Below are 20,512 nucleotides of genomic sequence, written 5' to 3' on the forward strand. Positions count from 1 at the left end.
GGCCGAGAAACAATTGTCACTTAACACCCACACGGCCACACAGTTCCACTCCTCCAGCCTGAAAGTCACAGAGCAGCACAAGGACTGACTACAAAGCAGCACTGGCACATCTCAAGGCAGAAGTTCAAGAAGAAATGAGTTCCAGTTTTTAAAAGGAAGATTTATTTAACAAGTTTCACTTAGCGCAATACACCTAAAAAGGAAATCACGATACAATGAAAGATTAAATCAAGGCCTCAGAATTGTATACGAACACCAAGACCCAAATCCTAACGTAGCCGTATTGCGTCTCAACACGTTTCCCCCATTAACTTAAAAAAAAAGCTTTAACGTGCCTTACAGGGTATTAAAAGAAATAAACTAGAACTAACATGCCAAATGTTCACTTGGAATCTCAGACACAGCTCCTATATCGTTTCTTTACAAAAAAAGCATGTTTTCTCCAACATGTATTCAAAACAGTGTCAGATGTAATATGGTATAAGAGCAACATTTAACATAATTCAAACAGCTTTAACCTAAATACGCTTACTGCTTAAATACACTCCTACAACAAAACTAACTTGAGAAACGCTCCGAGTTGTTTAACAGTTATAGTCTCTGCTCAACGGGGTTATTACGTCCTAGAGGAAAGTTCATTCTGTATGTTCAAAAATACCCAACCTGAAAGGTTTAAAATAACAATCCTGATTTCACTTACAGTAAAGCATAAATCACAAGCTCGTATTGCAAAACTGTTAAACTTAGTTTTTTGTTTTTTTGTTTTTTAAAAAAGATTTGACCAAAAGTCAGCCATTGGTTACATTCCCCAGCCACCGCTCATGTTGGACATGTTGGACATCCCTCCCATGCCGTTCACTCCCATGGACGCGCGGTTCCCGCTGCTGTAGTAACTGCTGTTCATGGCGCCCTGACTCCCTGGGTCTGGGGTGGAAACCAAACAGCACGTTACAAAGGCTGCAGCCATCAGCTCTCACAGCACCTGGCTGTGAACATCTCTGCTCAGTACTGAGAACTGCAGCTTAAAGCACCTCCAAAATCCCATCGGTTTGCTCCATGAGCCAGCACTTGCCCTCCCAATTTCCAAGGGCCCCAGCATTTTCTGTGACCCTTCTGTGCAGAGAACCCATTCCCCCCATGTACTCCCTCCCCTCCAATTCAATCTGGTGCATTTACACCAGGCGAATCTCCAGTACCCACAGCAGAGTTAAGCATTCCCCATGCACTTTGGAACTGATTTAGCAAGCTTCTCCTCAGCACTCAATTTATCCCTGCTTTCAATTTATCCCCCCCTTGTTCTCAATTCATTGAGGAATGTGCAGCCCCCTCCCCACAGCTGCCCGCAAACACTAATGAGCAGGGCCTCATGCTGGTGCTGGCTGTGGTCCCACAGCCCGTTAACAGATGGACTTACCGTATCCACTCATGCTGCTCTGCCCACCATATCCGCCTCCGTAACCCCCGCTCAGCTGCTGGTTAGCTGGGCCACCATAGCTGGATTGGCTTCCTTTCAAGGAGAGGATACAAACATTACAAACTGGGCAGTCTACAAGTCTGCCTGTTACCAACAGTCCTACCCTACCCTACTACAGACACAGCACTACACCCATACAGATACCCAGCTCCCTTCAAAGAAACCCCAAAACACCACCCGCCTTGTTAAGGTCTAAGAAACCAGAAAAGCAAGGTATAAAGAAGAGTGTAGGTGCATTACAGCAACAGAGCATCATGCAAGACTTACCTGCCAACGTGCTAGTGTTCCAATCCTGAACCACCCCTTCGGATTCCTTGACTGCATTAAGATATAATGCTGCATTTCAGATTTATGCCAGTCACTGAAGCAGAAGCTGAGCAAAATTAGCCAACTCCATTCAACATTAAGCTCTTATATACATACCCATCGCCCCCATCATCTGACTGCCATAGGCACCACCAGTTCCTCCTGCTGTTGAGTTCAAGAAGAGTTCGACGTATCTGTGTTCTGAAAGAAAAGTGAGAGCACTTCACATCAAATCCAGCCTCGCTGCAACAGAATGCTGGGCATCCAACTTGCAGCAGATGCTGCACAGAGCAGGGCTGTGCTTTCCCCTTCACAACAGTTACACTTACGCATGTTTGCTTTGTCTTTGGACATGGCAGCCACCGCATCCTCGTGAGTAGCAAATTCAACATCCGCCTCTCCAGTCACTCTGCCATCTGGTCCGATCTCGATGTGTACTCTTACAGGGTTCAGAGGTGAGAAGAACTATATACAAAACACACAGATTAAAATGCACCAATATAGCAGCTTGGTTTTACAGCAAGTCGTTCTCTGTGCAGGAACGCTTGCTGAAGAGCAGCACAGTTACCACTCGCTGCACCAACTGCAGCACCCTCAGTATGTAACAACAGCAGATCTGGAACTCACGTTGTAGATGTCGTTCTCTGTCGCTCTGTAGGGCAGACCTCTCATGTGGACACAGTGGCCAGTCGTGCTCTGGAAGGTGGACGTCCCGTCGCCGTATCTGTGGTCCGACATTCCTGCAGAGAAGAGAGTCCATTCTAGGTCTTTCAGATGTATTTAAGTTTCTGTTCTATATGTATTGAAGGTTAGTTACAATTCCTATTAGAGATAGCTTACCTCTCCCAAATCTATCAGAACCAAAACCATAGCCATCGCTATACCCATTGTAGTCATCATAACCTCCATAACCTGTAAGTAGACAGGACAACATGATCATCTCAACTGCAGGAATGTCCAACGTACACAAACACGCTGCACGCAATGCTCTAGAAGTTCTATTTCTTCCAGAAGAAATAAAACCAGACCCATATACAAACCAGACCGTCAGCTCCAGGCGCCGCTGCTTCCTGGCCGAGCAGCTCGCTCTGGCCCTCACACACTCACCTCCCCCGTAAGCACCGCGCCTCATCCTCTCCAAGCCACTTCCTCTACCAAGGCTGTTATATCCGCGGGTAAGCCCAGGTCTGTCGTAAGGACCTGGCCTCTGCATTGCCATGAGCTTGCGTGGAGGGTCGTAGTGAGTGCGCACCTCTGCTCGGCTACTCTTGAAGATCTCAATGTACCTAGAAACGGTTTCCACAGGAAGAAGTCAGGCTCTAATTCCTTCCACAGAAGACCTTACAATTTCACAATAAAGCAAGACATTCAGTCAGAGCCTTGAAACTGGCAGCGTACTTTAAGCCAGGTTTCTTTACATTATACAGGCAATGACATACTACTAAAAATAAAAAAAGCCCTACGTTACTCTTAAACCAGTATATTTTCAAGAAATTACAATTACTGAAGGGTTCGCATGCTCCTCATACCTCACAGTATCCCACCCTTAAGGGTAGGGGAGCAAGACTGAATCCCCACCCCCTCCCCCAGATTTAAAGTGTTAGTCAAGAAAATACAGGAGGGACGGATGTCCACTCAACTCAGCAGTTTTGCTCATGTGGCAATACAAGGAGAGGGTTAAAAACCTGATCTCCACCAGGATTTTAACCCATCAGGATGCTACAAGAAGCTCTGCATGTGCTAATGAACCCAGCCTATGCTTCAGTGATTCAGCGTAGGCAAGAAGTGCATGCTTCAATGGAAAATAGTCACAAGTAAAATAGAATAAAAACCCTTTGTGACAATTTCTTGAAAGCTATGCTTATATCACATGGAAGATTAATACAGTAAGAACATTCGTTACATTTCAATTTATAAAACAAGTTTAGAAATTATCACATTTTCTTATGGTAATAAGAGTACTGTGCATGACTTTAGAGCTAAAGGCATAATCGGTGCTATTTGAGAAGTTAAAGCCATAGTCTCTCAACTTTGCCACTTTCAAGCTACTGGTTTTGCACTCCTCCGCAATGAGCACGTTTTCAAAGCACACAAGCCGAGCCCAATTTTATGTTTTCAGTCAATGCAGACAGCCTGCGCCATGCTGCACATACGGTAGTTAAAAGCGATGACCAAGTTAGAGACCAAAATACTGCACTTGTTTGGACGTGAATATTTTCAGAAGAGAGAATATGGATTTAATTGGTTACCATAAGAAAAGCGACATATCCAACCAACCATCCATCCCCACCTGTGCCCTATTCTTTCCTTGTGTTTCTTTAGAGCCTTTTCAGCTATTTCCTTTGAAGCAAACTGCACGAAGGCCTCCCCTGTGCTTCTCCCCTGGTAGTCCAGCGTCAATGTTATCCCATTTGGCACGATTTCCAACCCTTCAACCCAAGGACAAATAACCCCAGTAGGGGGCAATATTAACATCACAAGCCCAGTCATGAGTTTTCTTATAGCTTTAAATACACCAGAAGTTTAGTATTTGTAAACGAATGGTATGTTGCTTCTAGAACACTAGAGGAAAAAGCATGTAAACAAGAAATTTCTCATCACATACCATTCGGTCTGTGTTCTTAATGCACCCTGCAGAGCAAAGGCATGTTCTGAGCGTCAAAAATAACTCCTCAGAAAAGGCATCCAACGCAGGGTGCATCAAGAACGTCACATTTAAAAATCTTTTCAACTCTGTGAAAGTATTTGATTTTAAGACGAACTTTTCAATGTAACAGATTCAAACACATCAAGGTAAACAACTTCACATAACAAGTATTTCTACTAGAAGTCAGTCAAGTAAAAAAATCACGCAAATGATTTCAGTATTCTTTTATCTATAGAAGTGCTTAATTAAGAAAAATCATGAATTTCAAAAGCATCAGCTAACGAAGAGAAGAGGCACACTTCATATACCAAGCACATTTAACAGTATTTTAAGATTATGTAATTTAACCTTAGCAAAGTCAAGTTAAAACGTACACACTTTGGAACTGCTCGTTTGCAAAATGCATTCCTTATTGAGAATACAGTAAAGCCTTCTGAACTCATAGGATTAGAAGTATTTTGAATACGAGAACAACAATAGGGTGAGTCATCTGAAGGCTGCTAAGAACAGTCTCGCCACGTTCAACATTTACAGTTAGATGGTAGATAATTACTACTCCAAAAATTCTGACACGCTCGATCATAAATAGGTGAACAGATTTCACTCCTGGCATTTACAATGGCATCCCCATTGCTAAGAAAAATAATAGATACACAACAGCTGCAAGAAAGTGAGAATTAAAGTCAACAAGACATTCTCTCTCCATCAAAAACAACTAAGCTATTCAACGGGATGGGAACGGGAAAACCTGTATTTCAGCACAGCGCAGCAGGATGGCTCTGGTGTTCGTTGTTGTTTTTACCTGGGGTGTTATTCGGCAGTAAATCCATACTTTAAAATCACTGGCACAATGCACTGCTTTTCCTATATCCTTCTCAGAAGTCAGAACTAACTAAGGCTGAGAGGAAACATCCTTCCACTTCAACTGTTCATTTGTGATTGAGCAAAACATTTCCTGCTACCCTTCCTTGGAACAGTGTGTACAGCCCCTATGAATGAGGTCAGCTTTTGGAAGATTCCTGAGTTATTCAGTAAAATAAGCACCTAAGAAATTATCTCATGAGTCCAGGTAATTAATTGACAACTGCTCATTTGTTTTTAATACAGATCAGCATACAGCTGGAAGTATTACTGGGTGGCCAGGAGTGCATTCCTGTTTTGGGGGTTGTTTCTTTTTAGGTTGCTGGTTTTGTTAGTTGTTTTGTTGTTGTTTTTCCTCCTTTTAGCATTAACCATTACTGCTACAGCTAGTACTTTTACCCCACATACCTGAAAAAAACTGTACAATTTCTTCTTTACTACAGCCAAATGGGAGTCCTCTAAGACGTACAAAACCATCATTAGCCGTATCAGGGCTGTTGGGACCAGTATGCTTCAGAACCCAATCCATTTCAACGTTGTTTGACTTGAAAACTGAAAAAGGCACTTAGAATTAATGCATTGAGGAACGCTCAGCTCTTTTTAAAGCCATTTGCCTTGAAACTAGTCAACTTATGATACAACAGAAGTCCATTTGTCCTTTCACATGCACTTTAGAGACAGAACAAATAACCAAAACCCACCAAATACAAATACATCTAGTCAGTTACTAGACCAAATCAAACCTTCAACGTATCTGTGTCCCATTGTTTCTCTGTCCTTTTTCAGTGCCAGTTTCACATCCTCTTCTGATTCAAGTTCAGCAAATGCTTCTCCACTTGGTCTGCCCTCCCTCGTGTAGATAAAACGGATCCCCAACGGCCCATTCAGAATTTTGCAGTCTGAAAAACAGAAACAAGAAGCTCCATTAATGTAGTCATTAGAGCAATGTGGCAGCTTTAAAAGCTTCATATATTCTAAAAGGAAAAAAAAAAACAAAAAAAAAACCACTGAAATTGTGTAAGACAGAAACAGTAGCATTCTTGTTGCAACACGTTGTTTTTCTTTGTCCTTTTTTTTTTTTTTTTTAAAGAAAAATATTTTGCTGCTTCAAGTCAAATATGCCTTTGATCACAGCTGACAGACTTTCCTGTCGGCATAAATTGAGATAAGTACCAATAATCAAGTAGAGCATAATGTACCAAGTCAGAACCAGATCTAATGCATCAAATTCCTGAGATGGTTAGCCAGTTACAACAGAATCAAGAACTACTTTAATTAAGTTTGGAATAAGGAATTTTCATTCAAACAGAACATTCCCTGCCCTGGAGGCTCAAAGAGACTTGTAGGTATTCCAGCAAATCTCTTAGCTACATTAGTCCAGTTCCTGCTTGAGAAGCGTTGCTGTCTACATTGTATCCCAGCAGGGGCACTTCCTTCACAAACTTTGCTGGCTAGTGAAATACTCTCAACTTCCTTCAAGCACCACGTGCAGCGCTCCTGGAGAATCCCAGCCCCCGAACCCAGATTCCCTCAGTTCTGCTTACCAGAGAAAAACCTCTGCACCTCCTCGGTGGAGCAGGACCATGGCAGCCCCCTCACTTTCACCACGTATCCCTCGCTGCTCTCGGTGTTCAGCATCACATTGGAGGTCAGATTTGGCTCCGTCTCGGTCTCGGTGGTGGCTGCACAAGATCAAAGCGGGTCCCTTTGAGCGGCCACAAAGCGCAGCCACCTCCCGCACCCCTCAGAGCGCCCGGCGGTTCCCCGGCCCGTCCCTCCCGCCCGATCCTCCTCTACCTCGGACCACTGCCCGCCTCACACACACAGAGCCGCTCCCGCCCCCCCTGCCCGCGCCCAGCCCCATCCCCGCACGCACACATGGTGGGGCTCCGCGGTGGTTCTAGGGCTCCGAGCCTGATCCGCCGTCCGGAGAGCGCCTAGTCCCGGTCAGGCGGCAGCAAGCGGGCGAGCCTGTGGCGAGAGCGCGCTAGGAAATGGCGGCGGGTACTGCCGCTTCCGCCGGGCCGGGCCTTCCGCCGCACAAAGAACCCCGACCCCACGCGCCGCCCGGGCGGGCCCGCCGCCGTTCACCGCACTCTATTCCTGCTCGGGGACCCGGAGCTGGGCGGGAGCGCGGCGTGCGGCCACCGGAGCGGGACGGACCGCTCACCGACACCTCGGCGTGGCTGAGGCCGGCGCACGCGCAGCACGCGGCACACCGGGGAGCCGCTGTCCCTCCCCCCCCTTAGGCCCAGCCCGCGCATGCTCCGTAGCGCCACGCTCGGCCGCCCCGGGACACAGCCCCCTACGCCGCCGTTCCCGCCGCTCCCGCCAGTTGCGCATGCGTCCTCGCTAAGCTACGCTCCCCCGCCCTCCGCCCTTCGCCCCCTCCCCCACGGTTTGTGCGCATGCGCCGCCTGCCTCCCGCGCCGCACGAAGCCCAGCGCCGCCCTGCGCACTGCGCATGCCCCGACACGGCGCGGAGAGCTCCGAGCGGAGCCGGGCGGGAACCGCCACTTACCGGCTTCAAAGGCTGAGGCTACACCGCGGGACACGATCTGCTCGCTGCGGTCACTGAAACCTGGTGTGTTTGTAGGAGATGGGGAAAGAAGAGACACGGGTCACAATTATCAGAACGGCAAGGAAAAATGCTCATCCCTCCCATCTCCTCCAAACACACTGGCCCTAGCTACGTGTCACCCTGTAGCTCACCGCTGGAGACAACAGAGTTACGGGCGTTAAGTGCGGCCCGAGCCCCGCGACCATCACACGGAACGTACATGTCCGTTCCGACCGAGCGCCCGCAGCCAACCCGGGGGAACCGCGCCGGGTGTGTTGGTGCGTGTCGGTACCGGAGTGAGGTGTGGGGAGGAGGAAACGAACACCGCGTGTGTGACCAGCACCGCGGGAACTCAGCAAGGGAGATGCCAATGAGAGCGGGAAAAGAAAGGGGGGGGTGAGGGGAGCGGCCGCGGCTGCGCGGAGCGGAGCACAGGGCCCGCCCAGCGCCCGGCGGGAGACTTAAAGGCAGCGGCATTGAAGGCAGCAGCAGCCGCAACAACGCGCTCCCGCCATGTCCACCCCCGCCAAGAGGCGATGCCGCGGCCCCGCAGAGCTGGAGTCCAGCTTCCAGAAGCGCCTCCGGAAGATCTCCATTGAGGGCAACATCGGTGAGCGGGGCGGGCGGGGAATGAGCAGGGGATGGTGGGGTGGAAGCGCCTTTTGCACATCCCGACGGTGCGGAACGGCGGGGAAAGGGGGTTAAAGAGCCGGGCCGTGCTGTAGGAGCCGTGCTGTGCAGCACTGCACCCGGCGGGTCCCGCTCCCTGCCCGCACTATTCGGAAGCGGCGGCAGCACTGGAGGTGGAATCATAGCATCCCACCACCGCCCGTACAGTGCAAGATGCATCCCATCGCTGTTATGTACCTCAGTCTTGCCGCCTTGGCGGCTGCTGGGCACTACAGCAGCTCCTCCTAGAGCGGCCATCTCCAGTGTTAACGTTCGCGCTCCCCCACCCGTTGTCCCGCTCAGTGTTTCCCGCCCTGCTTCCGTTTCCCGCCCGCACGCCAGCTGTCCCACCGCACGGCGCATGCGCGCTCCCTGCTCTCCCACCTCCTGCGGCCCCGGCGCCGCGCAGGCGCAGTATCCCCTCCAGCCCGCCAACAATGCGGCACGGCCTGCTCCTAAAATGGCGGCCCCGGCACGGCCCCGCGCCGCCTTATCGCCCGGACACAGCCACGGGGACACAGATCAGCGCTGGGTGCTCGGAACCGACCCGAGCGGCGCTCAGCCTGTGCCCGGCGCTCAGCCTGGCCCTGCTCCGAGCAGCTCCCCACATACAGCTGTGCACGTCCAGGCACCGCACTAACGCAGCCTGCACTCACACTGCCGCTATGGTTATCTGCCACAACACTCTGCATTTTACAATCTCCTGCAGCCGCTGGGAAGTCGACCCTTGTCAAGCTGCTGGAGAAGCACAGCGATGAGTGGGAGGTGATCCCGGAGCCCATCGCCAAGTGGTGCAACATCCAGACCAGTGAGGATGAGAGTGAGGTGGGTGTGCTGTGCCTGTGCTGTGCATGGGGGCTTCGGAAAGGTGGGCACAGGAGGAAAACTGAGTCATCGGGCAAGAACATCAAACCAAAATTCACCTATACTCACATCTCCAGAGATGCTGTTTCCCCCAAAGACCACTCAGTCATCCCTGCTGTGCTATTCTTAAGAGACGTACTAGAACTCCAGATAAAGGAAGGAATAGAACCCTATGAAAATCTTCTCTCTTCTCCCCTAGGAACTTTCAACATCTCAGAAGAGTGGAGGAAACCTACTTCAAATGCTGTATGATAAACCTACAAGATGGGCTTATACTTTTCAGACTTACGCCTGTTTGAGCCGAGTAAGGGCACAACTGAAACCCATCTCAGCCAAACTGCACGAAGCTGAACATCCAGTGCAGTTCTTTGAGAGATCTGTGTACAGTGACAGGTAATGATCCGCTGAACAAGAGATGAGCAACAGCTCCACTGCCTTCATATCTGCAAGCAGCAGTGTGAACCAACAGGCACAAGTTCAACAACGTAGGGAGCATTGCAGATGTAGCACTGTGTCAGTGATGCTCTCAGTACTAATTCCAATAGGAAATACTTAAGTTCACTTACGTTATTCCTACAATGATACTAGTGTCTTTCATTGCAGGTACGTGTTTGCTTCTAACCTGTTTGAATCTGGAAACATCAATGAAACAGAGTGGGCTATCTATCAGGACTGGCACACGTGGCTTTTAAATCAGTTTGAATCTGAAATAGAACTGGACGGCATCATCTACCTAAGGACCACCCCTCAGGTACACTGAACTATTCACAACTTACTGCAGTGACTTCACACACACTGAACTGGCATTTTCTTCTCCACAAGTAATGAGAAGCCTGAGTAAACTCAGATTTAATTTAGTGACCAAATTCAACAAATCCTTTCTGAGCAACTATTCTGGTGCCTGCACATGCTGGTTTAGCTGTGATCTCGCCACTAAGCATTCAGAGCTGATTCTGAAGTTGTACTTCAACAGCAGAGTATGAGAAGGAAAGAATCCCTCACTTAGAACTGTTGACTTCTGGGGCTTCCACTCACTAATGTCTAATGCTTTTGAAATCTTCATAATTCTTCATGTTATACATTAATGGTTCTAATTACTACTGTTTAGCTGATATAGCCCTTAATACATTGCTAACATCAAGGCTTGCAATTATTCAGAAATGCATGGAAAGATTACAGAAGCGGGGAAGAAAAGAGGAGGAAGGAATTGACCTCGAGTATTTGGAAAACCTCCACTATAAACATGAGAGCTGGCTTTATGAAAGAACTATGAGGTATGAGCCTGCTTCCACTGTGTTGGGCACAGTTGCTCACATAACCCTTTGCCATAAGGAACAAGCTTACTCTCATTTCAACTTATATGCAAGGCTTTTTTTCTACCTTCCGCTAAAGTTGGTTAGGGATAAAATTAAGATCTAACTCTAGTTTCACTCAGGCACAGTTGGAATGAGTTACTTAAGCATTAGCTTCATCTGAAAAGCTGTGCACTTGTGTTATTTCTCCAGCAATTCCTTTAAGTTTGGAACTGGAAGTACCTAAGAATATGGCAGTTGAAATTGAACTCGGTGGCTAATTCCTTACTAAGCAACTTCTAATGTAAGGGAAGGTAAAGTCCTGATTACCCTTAAACTAGGATGACTGTCTCAGCAAGGTTTAAATATTAATCCTAGCTTCAAAATAAGCAATTATCAGAGAGGCTTCTGGCAGTTTCTTATAGGAAGGAAACGTGCTAGTGACTAAGCTTCCCTGCACGTCTTACTGAGTCATATTTATTAGCCTCCCTCGCATAGGAATTGCTGGATGGGAATGCTAACTTCAGGTTTTCCATACAAGAACCTGAAATACCCTAATGAATGCAAATCTAGAGGTTAAATGTTTATTACCGACTGCAGCGGTAACAAATGGCATCAGCGTATTAACTCACTGCAACAACAAAGATCATGGAAGCGTTCAGGATATTCTTGGTAGGCGAGCGTGACTTTTCAGCTGAAATAAACAAAACTACACCCAGATGGTGTACGGACAGATTGCAAACAATTCCAGGAAAAGCATGTTAGGCTGAACAGACACATCTGCTTTTACTAAGTCTATAATTCATGTAGGATGACCCAAGAGTTCAGGAGACAAGAATGTATTGCAGTGTTGTGGAATTATAACATTTACATTGTGTACTCATTCCAAACCCATGAGCAAACATTTCCTGTATTTTTAATACAAGTTAGAATGCTGCTCAGCACCCTGTACTGCATTTGGAGAACTGTTTTCAAGTGTAGACAGTTCACTTAAGTTACTAACTTTCAGTTCTCTTAAGTCACTAATTTTCTAAGTGCCATTGAGTTGCAGAGCCACTGCTCCCAGCCTGTAGCTGAAACGATCTTGCTTGTCCCTTAGCCATTTTAAACACTAGTCTTATGACCTGTTACAGAGGTCATTCCCACCAAAGGGAGCTTTAAAACTTCATCTTGGTAACTGGATTAGCAGCTAACTACAAATGTGGTGGAGGACACATGGGGCAGGAGGCACTTGAGAAGAAAACATTCATTCCCTCTTACTGGGGTTCCTGATAGTTGGCTCTGCAGCAACAAGAATGAGGTAGAGAAGCATAAAGGACGTTTTTTCTCTCCCTACCAACAACTGAGATGCTGAAGGGCCAGACCTGTGAAATGCACATTACAGTGATGCAGTGCTGATGAGTGATTAGGGACTGACTTGAACCAGGGCTTTATACAAAAGACATTGACATTCCAAGTGTACATGATAATCTGAGGTGTCTTGGTAAGCGATTATCTAAGTTTTACTTGCATAACGTTCTAAAGTAATTTGCAAATCAATGTTCATCTTTTAACAGAGTTGATTTTGAGAACCTTAAAGAGATCCCCATTCTAGTTTTGGATGTTAATGAAGATTTCAAAAATGATAAAATTAAACAGGAGTACCTGATTGATGAGGTAAGTACTACATGTTTTTTCCTGCAGTGATAATAGTAAGTTATTAATTTATAGTTTTAATATATTACCTTAAAAATTCAGAATACAGGAATTATAATAGTAATCTGGGGCTTCTATAATTGCCCCCCTTCATCATATAGATGCAGAAGAGGCATTTAATTCCTTACTTGAAGCAGTTCAAGGGAAAAAAAACCTACTATTTTTAAAGAGAAGCAGTTGTGGAGGACAAACAGTGCACAGCAGCTGGAGCAGCCAGACTGCACCATTCATCACATAGCTCACACAGTGCTACTGCCCAATTCATGATGCCTGCAGAGAACTCATCGTGAGATTAGAGCTGCTCGTGCTCCTTCAAGTTTTACTATCACGGCTCGTCATGGACAGCACAACACAGCTGACAAATATAAAGACTGTATGCAGCTCTAAGTGCCCGATGTGACACTTTAAGTAAGAAAAGAGAAATACAACAGCCATCGGAAGAAGCACGAGTTTACAAGACAAAATGGTCTTTGCTACTTTGTGGAAAGACAGGATCAGGGAATAACTGCTCCAAAGCAGCCCGCTGTAGCTGACCCCTGTGTACCCAGTGCAAAGGCAATCCTACAAACTGTTTTTCCTCTGTCTTGTTCTGGTCATCAATAAGAAAAATCAGTGTTTAAATGTAAGTCTTTGCTTGGGTGCATAGTGTTCAGTCAGCATAACATGGTGGTGCTGTGAATTTGCATCTTCCACTATGGAAAACACAGCAGAGCTCAGACCATTCCCTTCTTCCCAAGGGAGAGCTGCTTAGTGACGGCATGTCCTTTTTCTTTAATGAAACAGTATGCTGGAAAGCTACCTTCCCCGTCTTCCTAATTAATTATTTAAGTCACTCAACTCTACCTAGTACCAATTATAGTAAAAGGCATTTCAGATCATGAATTATATGTAGATGAATTATAGGTAGAGGCAAAACAGCACTGGAGACCGTACAGTCTCTTTGCTTCTTTAGAAAAGGGGAAACTTCTGGTGCTCTGCCCTTCCTTCTTAAAACACGTTACATAAATGCTTTGTTTTCACAGATCAAATCTTTCCTGACTTCTTAAGAAGAATTAAGATTGACGTGAAATGCTTGGAACTTGAAGAGTTAAACCCATCATGTGCTCTACGACGTTCTAGCTACACTAGATGTATTGTCAGTATAACTTATAAACCTCAAAGTTTTCTGTTTGTCTAAACTGTGGTTTTTTTAGATAGGCTTTACCTTGTATTTTAAAGAAAATGATACGGAGTGCCTTGGTAATGTATTGCATTTTGTGTATATTCTCTACTCTTTAATAAAGAATTTAAAATAACACGGGCTGGGAACTGGCCCCAACCACGTAAGAGTTAAGCGGTTATCAGCAACCAACAACCGGTAAATATAGATAGCAGGCGCTGGGGCAGGGTTGTTTTGCAATAACTGGCACAGTTCACCATTTTAAGATGAGACTTATGGCGTCCAGAGCCTTTCAACTTCTGCTCGTTAAATGGCTGTTTTCAAGGGATTTACGCTACTTAAGGTCGGGCATTACTGCAGTCAGAAGGATTACACCTGGAACAAACTTATTTAAGGTGCCTTGTTTACCAACTGCCCCCATCAACACAATTCCCCTTTCATCCCCCCATCCCCGTCCTTCCAGCACGGAGCGGGGGGAGCCGTCGGCAGGACAACAAACGCGCATCATCCCGCCCGCCCGCGGCACTATTCTCTCACCGCCCCCACCCCGCTCCAAAGCTCCCGGCCGGGCAGCTCAACCTACAACACCCCCACCCGGAGCTCAACGGCCGCCACGACGCACGCGGCGCTGGGGGGAGGGGGGGGGGAAGAAAGAGGAAACAGGAAGGGGGGAGCGGCACGCGGCCGTGCGGGGCCCTCAGTGCCGGCCGTGCCGGGCCTATAGCGCCAGGCCCACAGAGCCCTACGTGCCGGGCCTATATCGCCGTACGTGCCGGGCCGGCCGCAGGCGCGGACACGAGGTGGGGCCGCAGGGCGCCAAGGCCCCGTCTCGCCCCTCCCCCATCCCCGCCCCTCCCCCACCGGTTCCTCTCACCCCCCCGTTCCCGGCCTGCACCCGCCGCTCGGCCTTACCCAGTCCGGGGATCTCGCCCTCGGTCTCCTCGGTGTGACAGGGGTCCATCTTGGCCGCGCCTTTCCAGACAGGGCCCGGGAGAAGACAAAAGCCGGACGGAGGCGCTCGAGCGCTGCACAGACGGAGACAAAAGCTCAGCGGACGCCGAGAACAGGCTCCGGCGATGGCGGATCGCGACCTCCCGGCCCGTTTGTGGCTCTTCCCGCAGGGATGAGGCGCGATGGAACCAGCGGCCTGACCGGGCCCGACCCGCCGCTCGCTGCTGCGCAGCGCCGCTCCGCTCCTATAAATAGCCGCCGGCCGCGCTGCGCTGCGCGATGACGTCACGCGCCGCCCAACCCCATCCCGTCACGGCCCGCCGGCCAATGGCAGCGCGGCAAAGCAAAACCGACCAATCAGCGCGCGGCGCTCGAAGCTGAGGGAGAAGATGGCGGGGGGGGGAGAAGGAGGGAGAGGAGGGGGCCGGTCTGCCCGTGTCTCCCCGGGCGCTATGTGTCTGTCTATGTGTATGTGTGTGTGTGTATGTGCCGCCCCGGGAGCTGTGTGCCGCCCCGCTGGTCCTTACGGAGCTGTGCAGCCGAATGGAGCTCAGTCTCGCTCAGCCGTCCCGCCGCCGCCGTCCACCCGCAGCCCTAAGATGGCGGCCGCTTTGTCCCCGCCGCCCGCCTCGCGCCACCAGGCCCCGCCCCGCTCCTCCCTCCCGTTGTGTCGCTGTTTGCGGGGCTGGGCGCAGTGCGGGCACGGAGCCGCCCCTCACACACGGAGCCCGGCGGCGCTCGGGGGGTGCGAGTGTTGTGAGGCGGGGGCTGCCCTGAGGGGAAGGCGGAGCGGGCCGGGAAGGGCCGAGAGGTGACAGAGCCCCGACACGGGCCGTTGTTCGCTGCGCCCCGCGGTCCCTCGCCCGGCCCGACCGGCTCGTTCTGCAAAGCGCTGCTACAAAGAGCTCGTAGCCAAAGTATCGTTACAAAGAATGGCCGCTATGACGGCTGTGAACAGTGCGGAGGATGGGACGGGTAAGGGCTGACCGAAGCACTGCGGGGGGCGGCATCTCCTCACAGCGTTACTGACTGAGCGGCCAACGGACAGCGAGACCTGAGCTAAATCCTACCGAAACAGCCTCATTTCTGACAGCCATCTTTGTCCTCCTCGTATTAATATTAATAAACTTACACTCAGGTTCGTTTGCCAAGTGTTACTTTATTGCTCTGGCCTTTTTAGTCTCCGTTACAGCATCTGAATAATGGGGTTGGCTCTGCTGTACGCTGTGATCCACAGCAGTGCATAGCTTTGCAGTGGGCCGCACTGTCTGGTTTCTTACACTCCTGTTTTCAGTGATATTCAGTGATAGATAAAGTCTGATCTGTCGAATGCAGCCTCGATCAGACGCACATTGAAGGCCACTTCTCTCTTAGGTCACTTAGGAAACAGAAATCTTCCTGTGTTTACACAGGGAAGCGGGTCTGCTACACGCTTACTCTCCCAGTGTTACAATAAAGGTCGTATGACTTCTTTGTAAATATGTAACTGCTATTAAGCACAGGAAAAACGCCTGGTCTGATACAGTAGGGGAACTCTACAGCTCTGCTTCAAAACAAAACTTGCTCCTGGTCCAACTGCTGTACAATCTGTCCATTTCCATCTTTCCTAGATAGAAGTTTCCCATTTATTCCACTGTAAGATGAATCCTTCCTGTCTCAGCTGTAGCTCAGCCATCTAGGCGCGCTGCATGTTCCTTGTGTTTGCATATAAGCATGTATAATTCAGGATCTAACAGTTAGCCTGCAAACCTGATTATCTTTCATCAGATGCTGCTAGCAGCTGACTTACTGCATCACCTGAGGTCTGAAAATGGGCAATATATGGAAGTCCAGTGCTATTAACTGTTAGTATCTCCACATGCAACTCAGAAGCCCCAGAGTTCAGTTAGAACTGAACTTTCTGTCCCTACCCATAGCACAAGAAGCAGCCTCTAGTTGTGATAAACACAAGCTAAACAATGCTATTAAATATGCATGCTGTGTGTTCTACCATATTAGATAACGTGGCCACATTCATTATCTGCTATTTTTTTTTCATTTTACTGCTTTGCTAATCCAGCCTCCAGCTCCCTTCTGCTTTCAGTAAATCCAGAAGCTTTTTGGTTACACTTCACCTTTCCTTTCTTCCTTTTCACCCCTTCTGTCCTTATTCATTACACTGAATATAGTGCTCTGCAGCAGAGGCTGGGCAGAAGCTCATGTTTCTATTTTCCTTATCAAGTTTGCTAAGAGTCAAGGCTGTTTGGAAACCAGTGTGAGAAGCTGCTACACTTTGCTGAAGATAGAGGCAGATACTGAGTCCTTCCTTGTCTCTGAAGCTGCTGTCCTGTTTGAATCTATCACCCTTTCCTTTATACCACTGAGTTATTCACAGCTTATGCTCAGAGCATCCTTCATCTCTGGCAGCGTGGAAGAACTGGCTGTGTGGTCATATCCTCAGGGAATGCAGCTACAGCAAGGAGTCCTTACGCTGCTCACCTTATCTATCTGCATGCTTTGCCTGACTGAGTGTGGTGGACATGGGTCAGCTCTGAACCAGAACCACCTGGCTGTGCTGGGTGAGCTAAGAAGGCTGCTTCTGGGTGAGCTATAAAGGCCGGGTCTGGGCTCAGGCAGGACATTTGCAGCTCTTTGGCACTTCGGGCATTGCACCTGCCAGGAGGGAGGTGGGCAAGCGTCCATGTGCATCCACTGCAATTAGCCTGGTCTGCATTTCTTTATTCCCTCCCAGAAGCAGAATGAGCTGTAAATCTGCAAATACTTTACAGTGGGAATGCCTGTGTCTGGTGGGGGGGGAGTGTGCTGCGTTATCTGTGTAGCAGAACAGATAACAGTGCAGTTCTAGCGCACAGCCCTTGCCAAGCTCGTTATTCCTGGGAGCATCATGACAGACAAGGAGCAGCTTCCAGGGACACGGGCATGGAGGGCTGCCAGGCACTGAGGCAGGGCAGCATGAGGAGCCCACTGCAGCCAATGAGCCATAGATCTGACCGTGATGTGGAGTGATGAGATGAAGCCTGTCTTAGCCCAGAAGCAGTGACCAGCAGAGTTCACTGTTTTCCTGTTTGCCGACCTGGTGATCCCCGCCTCCTGTCTCATGCAGTAACACTGCTCTGGCTGTGTGGGGTTGCTCTGTTTTCTCCTGTCGAGTGATGCAGTGCCCAAGTGATACAGCTGATGGACAGACCAGCAGCGCTCTGTGCATCTTCCTGAGTGCTGGAGCTGCTTTTGCTTTTCTGACCCACCTCTTGCTGTTGGTTGTAGACCTGGCAGAAGCAAGCCATGATCTTCCCTAATCCACTGCAGCACGCGTCCACACTCTCCTTCAGAGGCTGTATTAGGTCCCACCTACCTCGTGTGTACTATGGCTCTGTCCTAACCAGGAAAAACTAATCCTTTGTGCTGCCTGAGAAGAGTTATTTTCTGGGGTGTATAAAACTGGTGAAGATTAGGCAACTTTTAACCTTTACATGTGGATTTTCCCAGCTTCCCTATCTTGACTGATAATACTCAAAATGACAAACAGCTTTGGTTTTGCTTGGGTTTTACCACGGTATGTAACCTAGGGACGTTCTTTCTCTGCAGGCAGTATTTACCCGCCCACAGGAACATCCACACCTCCCTGCAGCCCATCTCTGCATCCCTGCACCAACCCTGTGTCCTCCCCTCTCTTCACGTTGCTACGGCCCCTGCAGTCCCTGCTCATCAAGTGGGTCCCGACGGTGATTATTCCCATGGCACAGCTCCGGTGTGACTTCCTTCCCTTTTTCTTGCCTTCAAAAGTCAACAAGTAAAACCGAGATGAGCCGATAACAGCATCATGGTGAGGGAAGGAGGGAAAGGGGCGCTTCTCCGTGCCGCTGCCGAGCTTCCTCCATTGGCCGGCCTGCAGGGAGCCGGAGCTGTGCGAATAAAGACCCATTGAGGAGCTCGGCTCCTAATTAGCATCTGAATTCCGTCGCAGCTCGTTGTCAGATGGGCAGGAGTTGGGTGCTGGCCTTGGTCTCTCTGTACTGATACACAAAGGTGGCTTTAAGAATGAGCTGTTCAAACTATGAAAGCTTTGTTTCCCTTTTTTCATTCTTCAGCTGTCTCCTTCCCCTCTCCTTTTCTCCTCTGCTTCATCCTCTTTCCCTCCTCAGCCCGAGCCCTGTCCCCATACTGTCACCCTCTCTGACCTACTTCCTTCCCTCCCCTTGGCCCATGCTGTGGATGGGAACCTGAGTGCCATGCCAGCCACAACACCAGGCCACCTGCTGCACCTTTTCCCCTTCCCAGCTCAGCAAGGCTGAGTGTGCAGCAGCCCAAGGAGATACTACTCCCTTTGGTAACAAGTTGTTCTTCCTGCTGCCAGCTGCATGGCCTCCCCTGGCCCCAGGCACAGCATTTGGGTGCTGTGGGCCACATGCAGTCCTGTCGTGTCCGGCACCTCTCTGTGCATGCATCCTGCACAGCTGTCACACACTGGATAGGAAACAATGAGTGTGCACCCATGTTGTATTCAGGATAATGTGCTATGAACTTCTTCAATGGAGCATGAAAGCCCTACAGGGGCCTCAGCTCCTGCGTCTGCACATGAATCCAAGCACACATGCACAAGGCCATCATCCCTGCAGGGGCGGCGGTGGCTTTGCTGGTGGGCAGAGCTCTGTGCCTCCACCTCCCCACTGTGCACAGGGCAGCGAGACCTGCAGGAGGGAGGCCTGGTTTGGAGCCTTTCTCAGCATGGAAGGATTCTCACTGCTTCTCCATGTTTCCTTTGTCCTTCACTGAGCTCCCATTCATCCAGCTGCAAATTTCCTTCCAGGTACCCCAGGCTGAGCTGCTCTCCTGCTGGCAGCAGGACAGGGAGCAAGAAGGTCCAGGAACCTGTGAGGTACTTGCAGGGGATCTCAGGTCATTGCTAAGACATGTCAGGAAGATTTCTGTGTGGCTACAGGACTCCCTCCCACCAATAGCCCTAATACCAGGGCTGGATGAAATGGGCCCCAAAAAGCTTTGTGCAGAAGACACAGAATCCCACAACCATCTTGCATGGACCTTCAAGATCGATTCCCAGCACTAAGCCACCTCATTTAATGCACCATCACGTACCGCATTGTACTTACAGTGACATCCATAACCTGCCTACCCTCCGTGCTGCCCGGCCTCGTGTGCTGGGGGGAGCAGCGGGACTCTCTGCCCACTCCGGGAGCGGCCCCCCCCGATCCCCTCCATTCCCTCGGTCCCCCCAGTCTCATTCCCCCCTTCCCGCTCCCCCCGGCCCCGCAGCCTCGTGGTACCGGCGCCCCCTGGTGCCCCCAGTGCGGCCAACGGAGGCTCCGTCTCTGCGGGCGGGTGAGCAGGGAATGGCCGCCCCCATTAGTGCCGCAGCTTTTGAACCTGACCAATCCCAGACACGGAGCGTGGAGCCATGGACGCAACCCAAGTGTTTTTGTTTTGTTTTGATGTCCTGGTGCAGGAGGAGCGGAGCGATGGCAGCATCCCTGGGAGACGGGAGCGGCTCCCTTCCTGCTGCAAGCACTGCCAGGGCTTCAGGGGAGGGGGGGGGGGTTCCTGTAAGGATGGAGCTGCGCTGGATACTTTGCACAAATGAGTGCTGTTAGTTTTGTTTGGAATCGAGCCTTTCCCTGAAGTGTTTGCACCGATCCGAGAGCCTGAAAGGGGGTAACAGACCGGGGATCTGCTGGACAAAGCGATTGAACTGCAGGGAAGGAAGTTAAGTAATTTGCAAAGTTCATAACTTCCCCAAAAAGTGCTTTGTGTCTGTCACTGAGGAAGCACGGCAGGGTTTACAGCCCTGTTCATCCAGCAGCACGCTGATGCAGCTGAATTTGGTGAGAGGTTCCTGGTGCTGAGGGCTCAGATCTCCTCTGCTGTTCCCTGAGCTGTGCACCCATAGTGAGCTGTGAGCCCATAGTGTCCTCACTTCCAGCCCTGTTGTCACAGGGGCTGAGCCCACCTGAAGAGCTCTACACTGCTGGAAACCAGCTTTGCACTACTACTGTCCCCATCCCTGCAGGGAAACCAAACA

At 49.6% G+C, this 20,512-nt stretch overlaps 2 protein-coding genes and 1 long non-coding RNA gene across 17 annotated transcripts; 1 reads left to right on the forward strand and 2 right to left on the reverse strand.

Annotated features, from left to right (window-relative positions):
• Positions 1–139: 139 nt before the first annotated feature.
• HNRNPH1 (heterogeneous nuclear ribonucleoprotein H1) lies at positions 140–15,132 on the reverse strand. Of its 15 annotated transcripts, none has more exons than XM_015875704.2 (15): positions 15,006–15,132; positions 14,440–14,552; positions 7,810–7,869; positions 6,833–6,970; positions 6,032–6,187; positions 5,697–5,840; positions 4,071–4,209; positions 2,888–3,066; positions 2,621–2,692; positions 2,408–2,547; positions 2,110–2,245; positions 1,898–1,981; positions 1,742–1,810; positions 1,415–1,507; positions 140–924 (listed from the first exon to the last, which is right to left on the reverse strand). In XM_015875704.2, exons 2-15 carry the CDS (start codon positions 14,486–14,488, stop codon positions 800–802), a joined length of 1,584 nt encoding a protein of 527 aa, XP_015731190.1. In that variant the 5' UTR covers positions 14,489–14,552; positions 15,006–15,132; the 3' UTR covers positions 140–799. The 15 variants fall into 15 exon arrangements, with proteins under 15 accessions (XP_015731190.1, XP_015731204.1, XP_015731200.1 ...); XM_015875718.2 differs by lacking the exon at positions 15,006–15,132 and adding an exon at positions 7,165–7,259 and having other exon boundaries at positions 14,440–14,725; XM_015875714.2 differs by lacking the exon at positions 7,810–7,869.
• LOC107320138 (deoxycytidine kinase-like) lies at positions 8,290–13,665 on the forward strand. The gene is made up of 7 exons (XM_015875721.2): positions 8,290–8,458; positions 9,227–9,342; positions 9,581–9,774; positions 9,985–10,132; positions 10,540–10,655; positions 12,230–12,329; positions 13,391–13,665. Exons 1-7 carry the CDS (start codon positions 8,362–8,364, stop codon positions 13,412–13,414), a joined length of 795 nt encoding a protein of 264 aa, XP_015731207.1. The 5' UTR covers positions 8,290–8,361; the 3' UTR covers positions 13,415–13,665.
• Positions 15,133–15,617: 485 nt separating the features above from the next.
• Positions 15,618–19,693, reverse strand: LOC116654061. Its single transcript, XR_004308929.1, has 2 exons — positions 19,587–19,693; positions 15,618–18,491 (listed from the first exon to the last, which is right to left on the reverse strand). It is a non-coding gene; the product is annotated as an uncharacterized LOC116654061 (long non-coding RNA).
• Between the last annotated feature and the right edge of the window lie 819 nt (positions 19,694–20,512).

The sequence above is a fragment of the Coturnix japonica genome, chromosome 13 (assembly GCF_001577835.2).
Source record: "Coturnix japonica isolate 7356 chromosome 13, Coturnix japonica 2.1, whole genome shotgun sequence".
Taxonomy (NCBI): domain Eukaryota; kingdom Metazoa; phylum Chordata; class Aves; order Galliformes; family Phasianidae; genus Coturnix; species Coturnix japonica.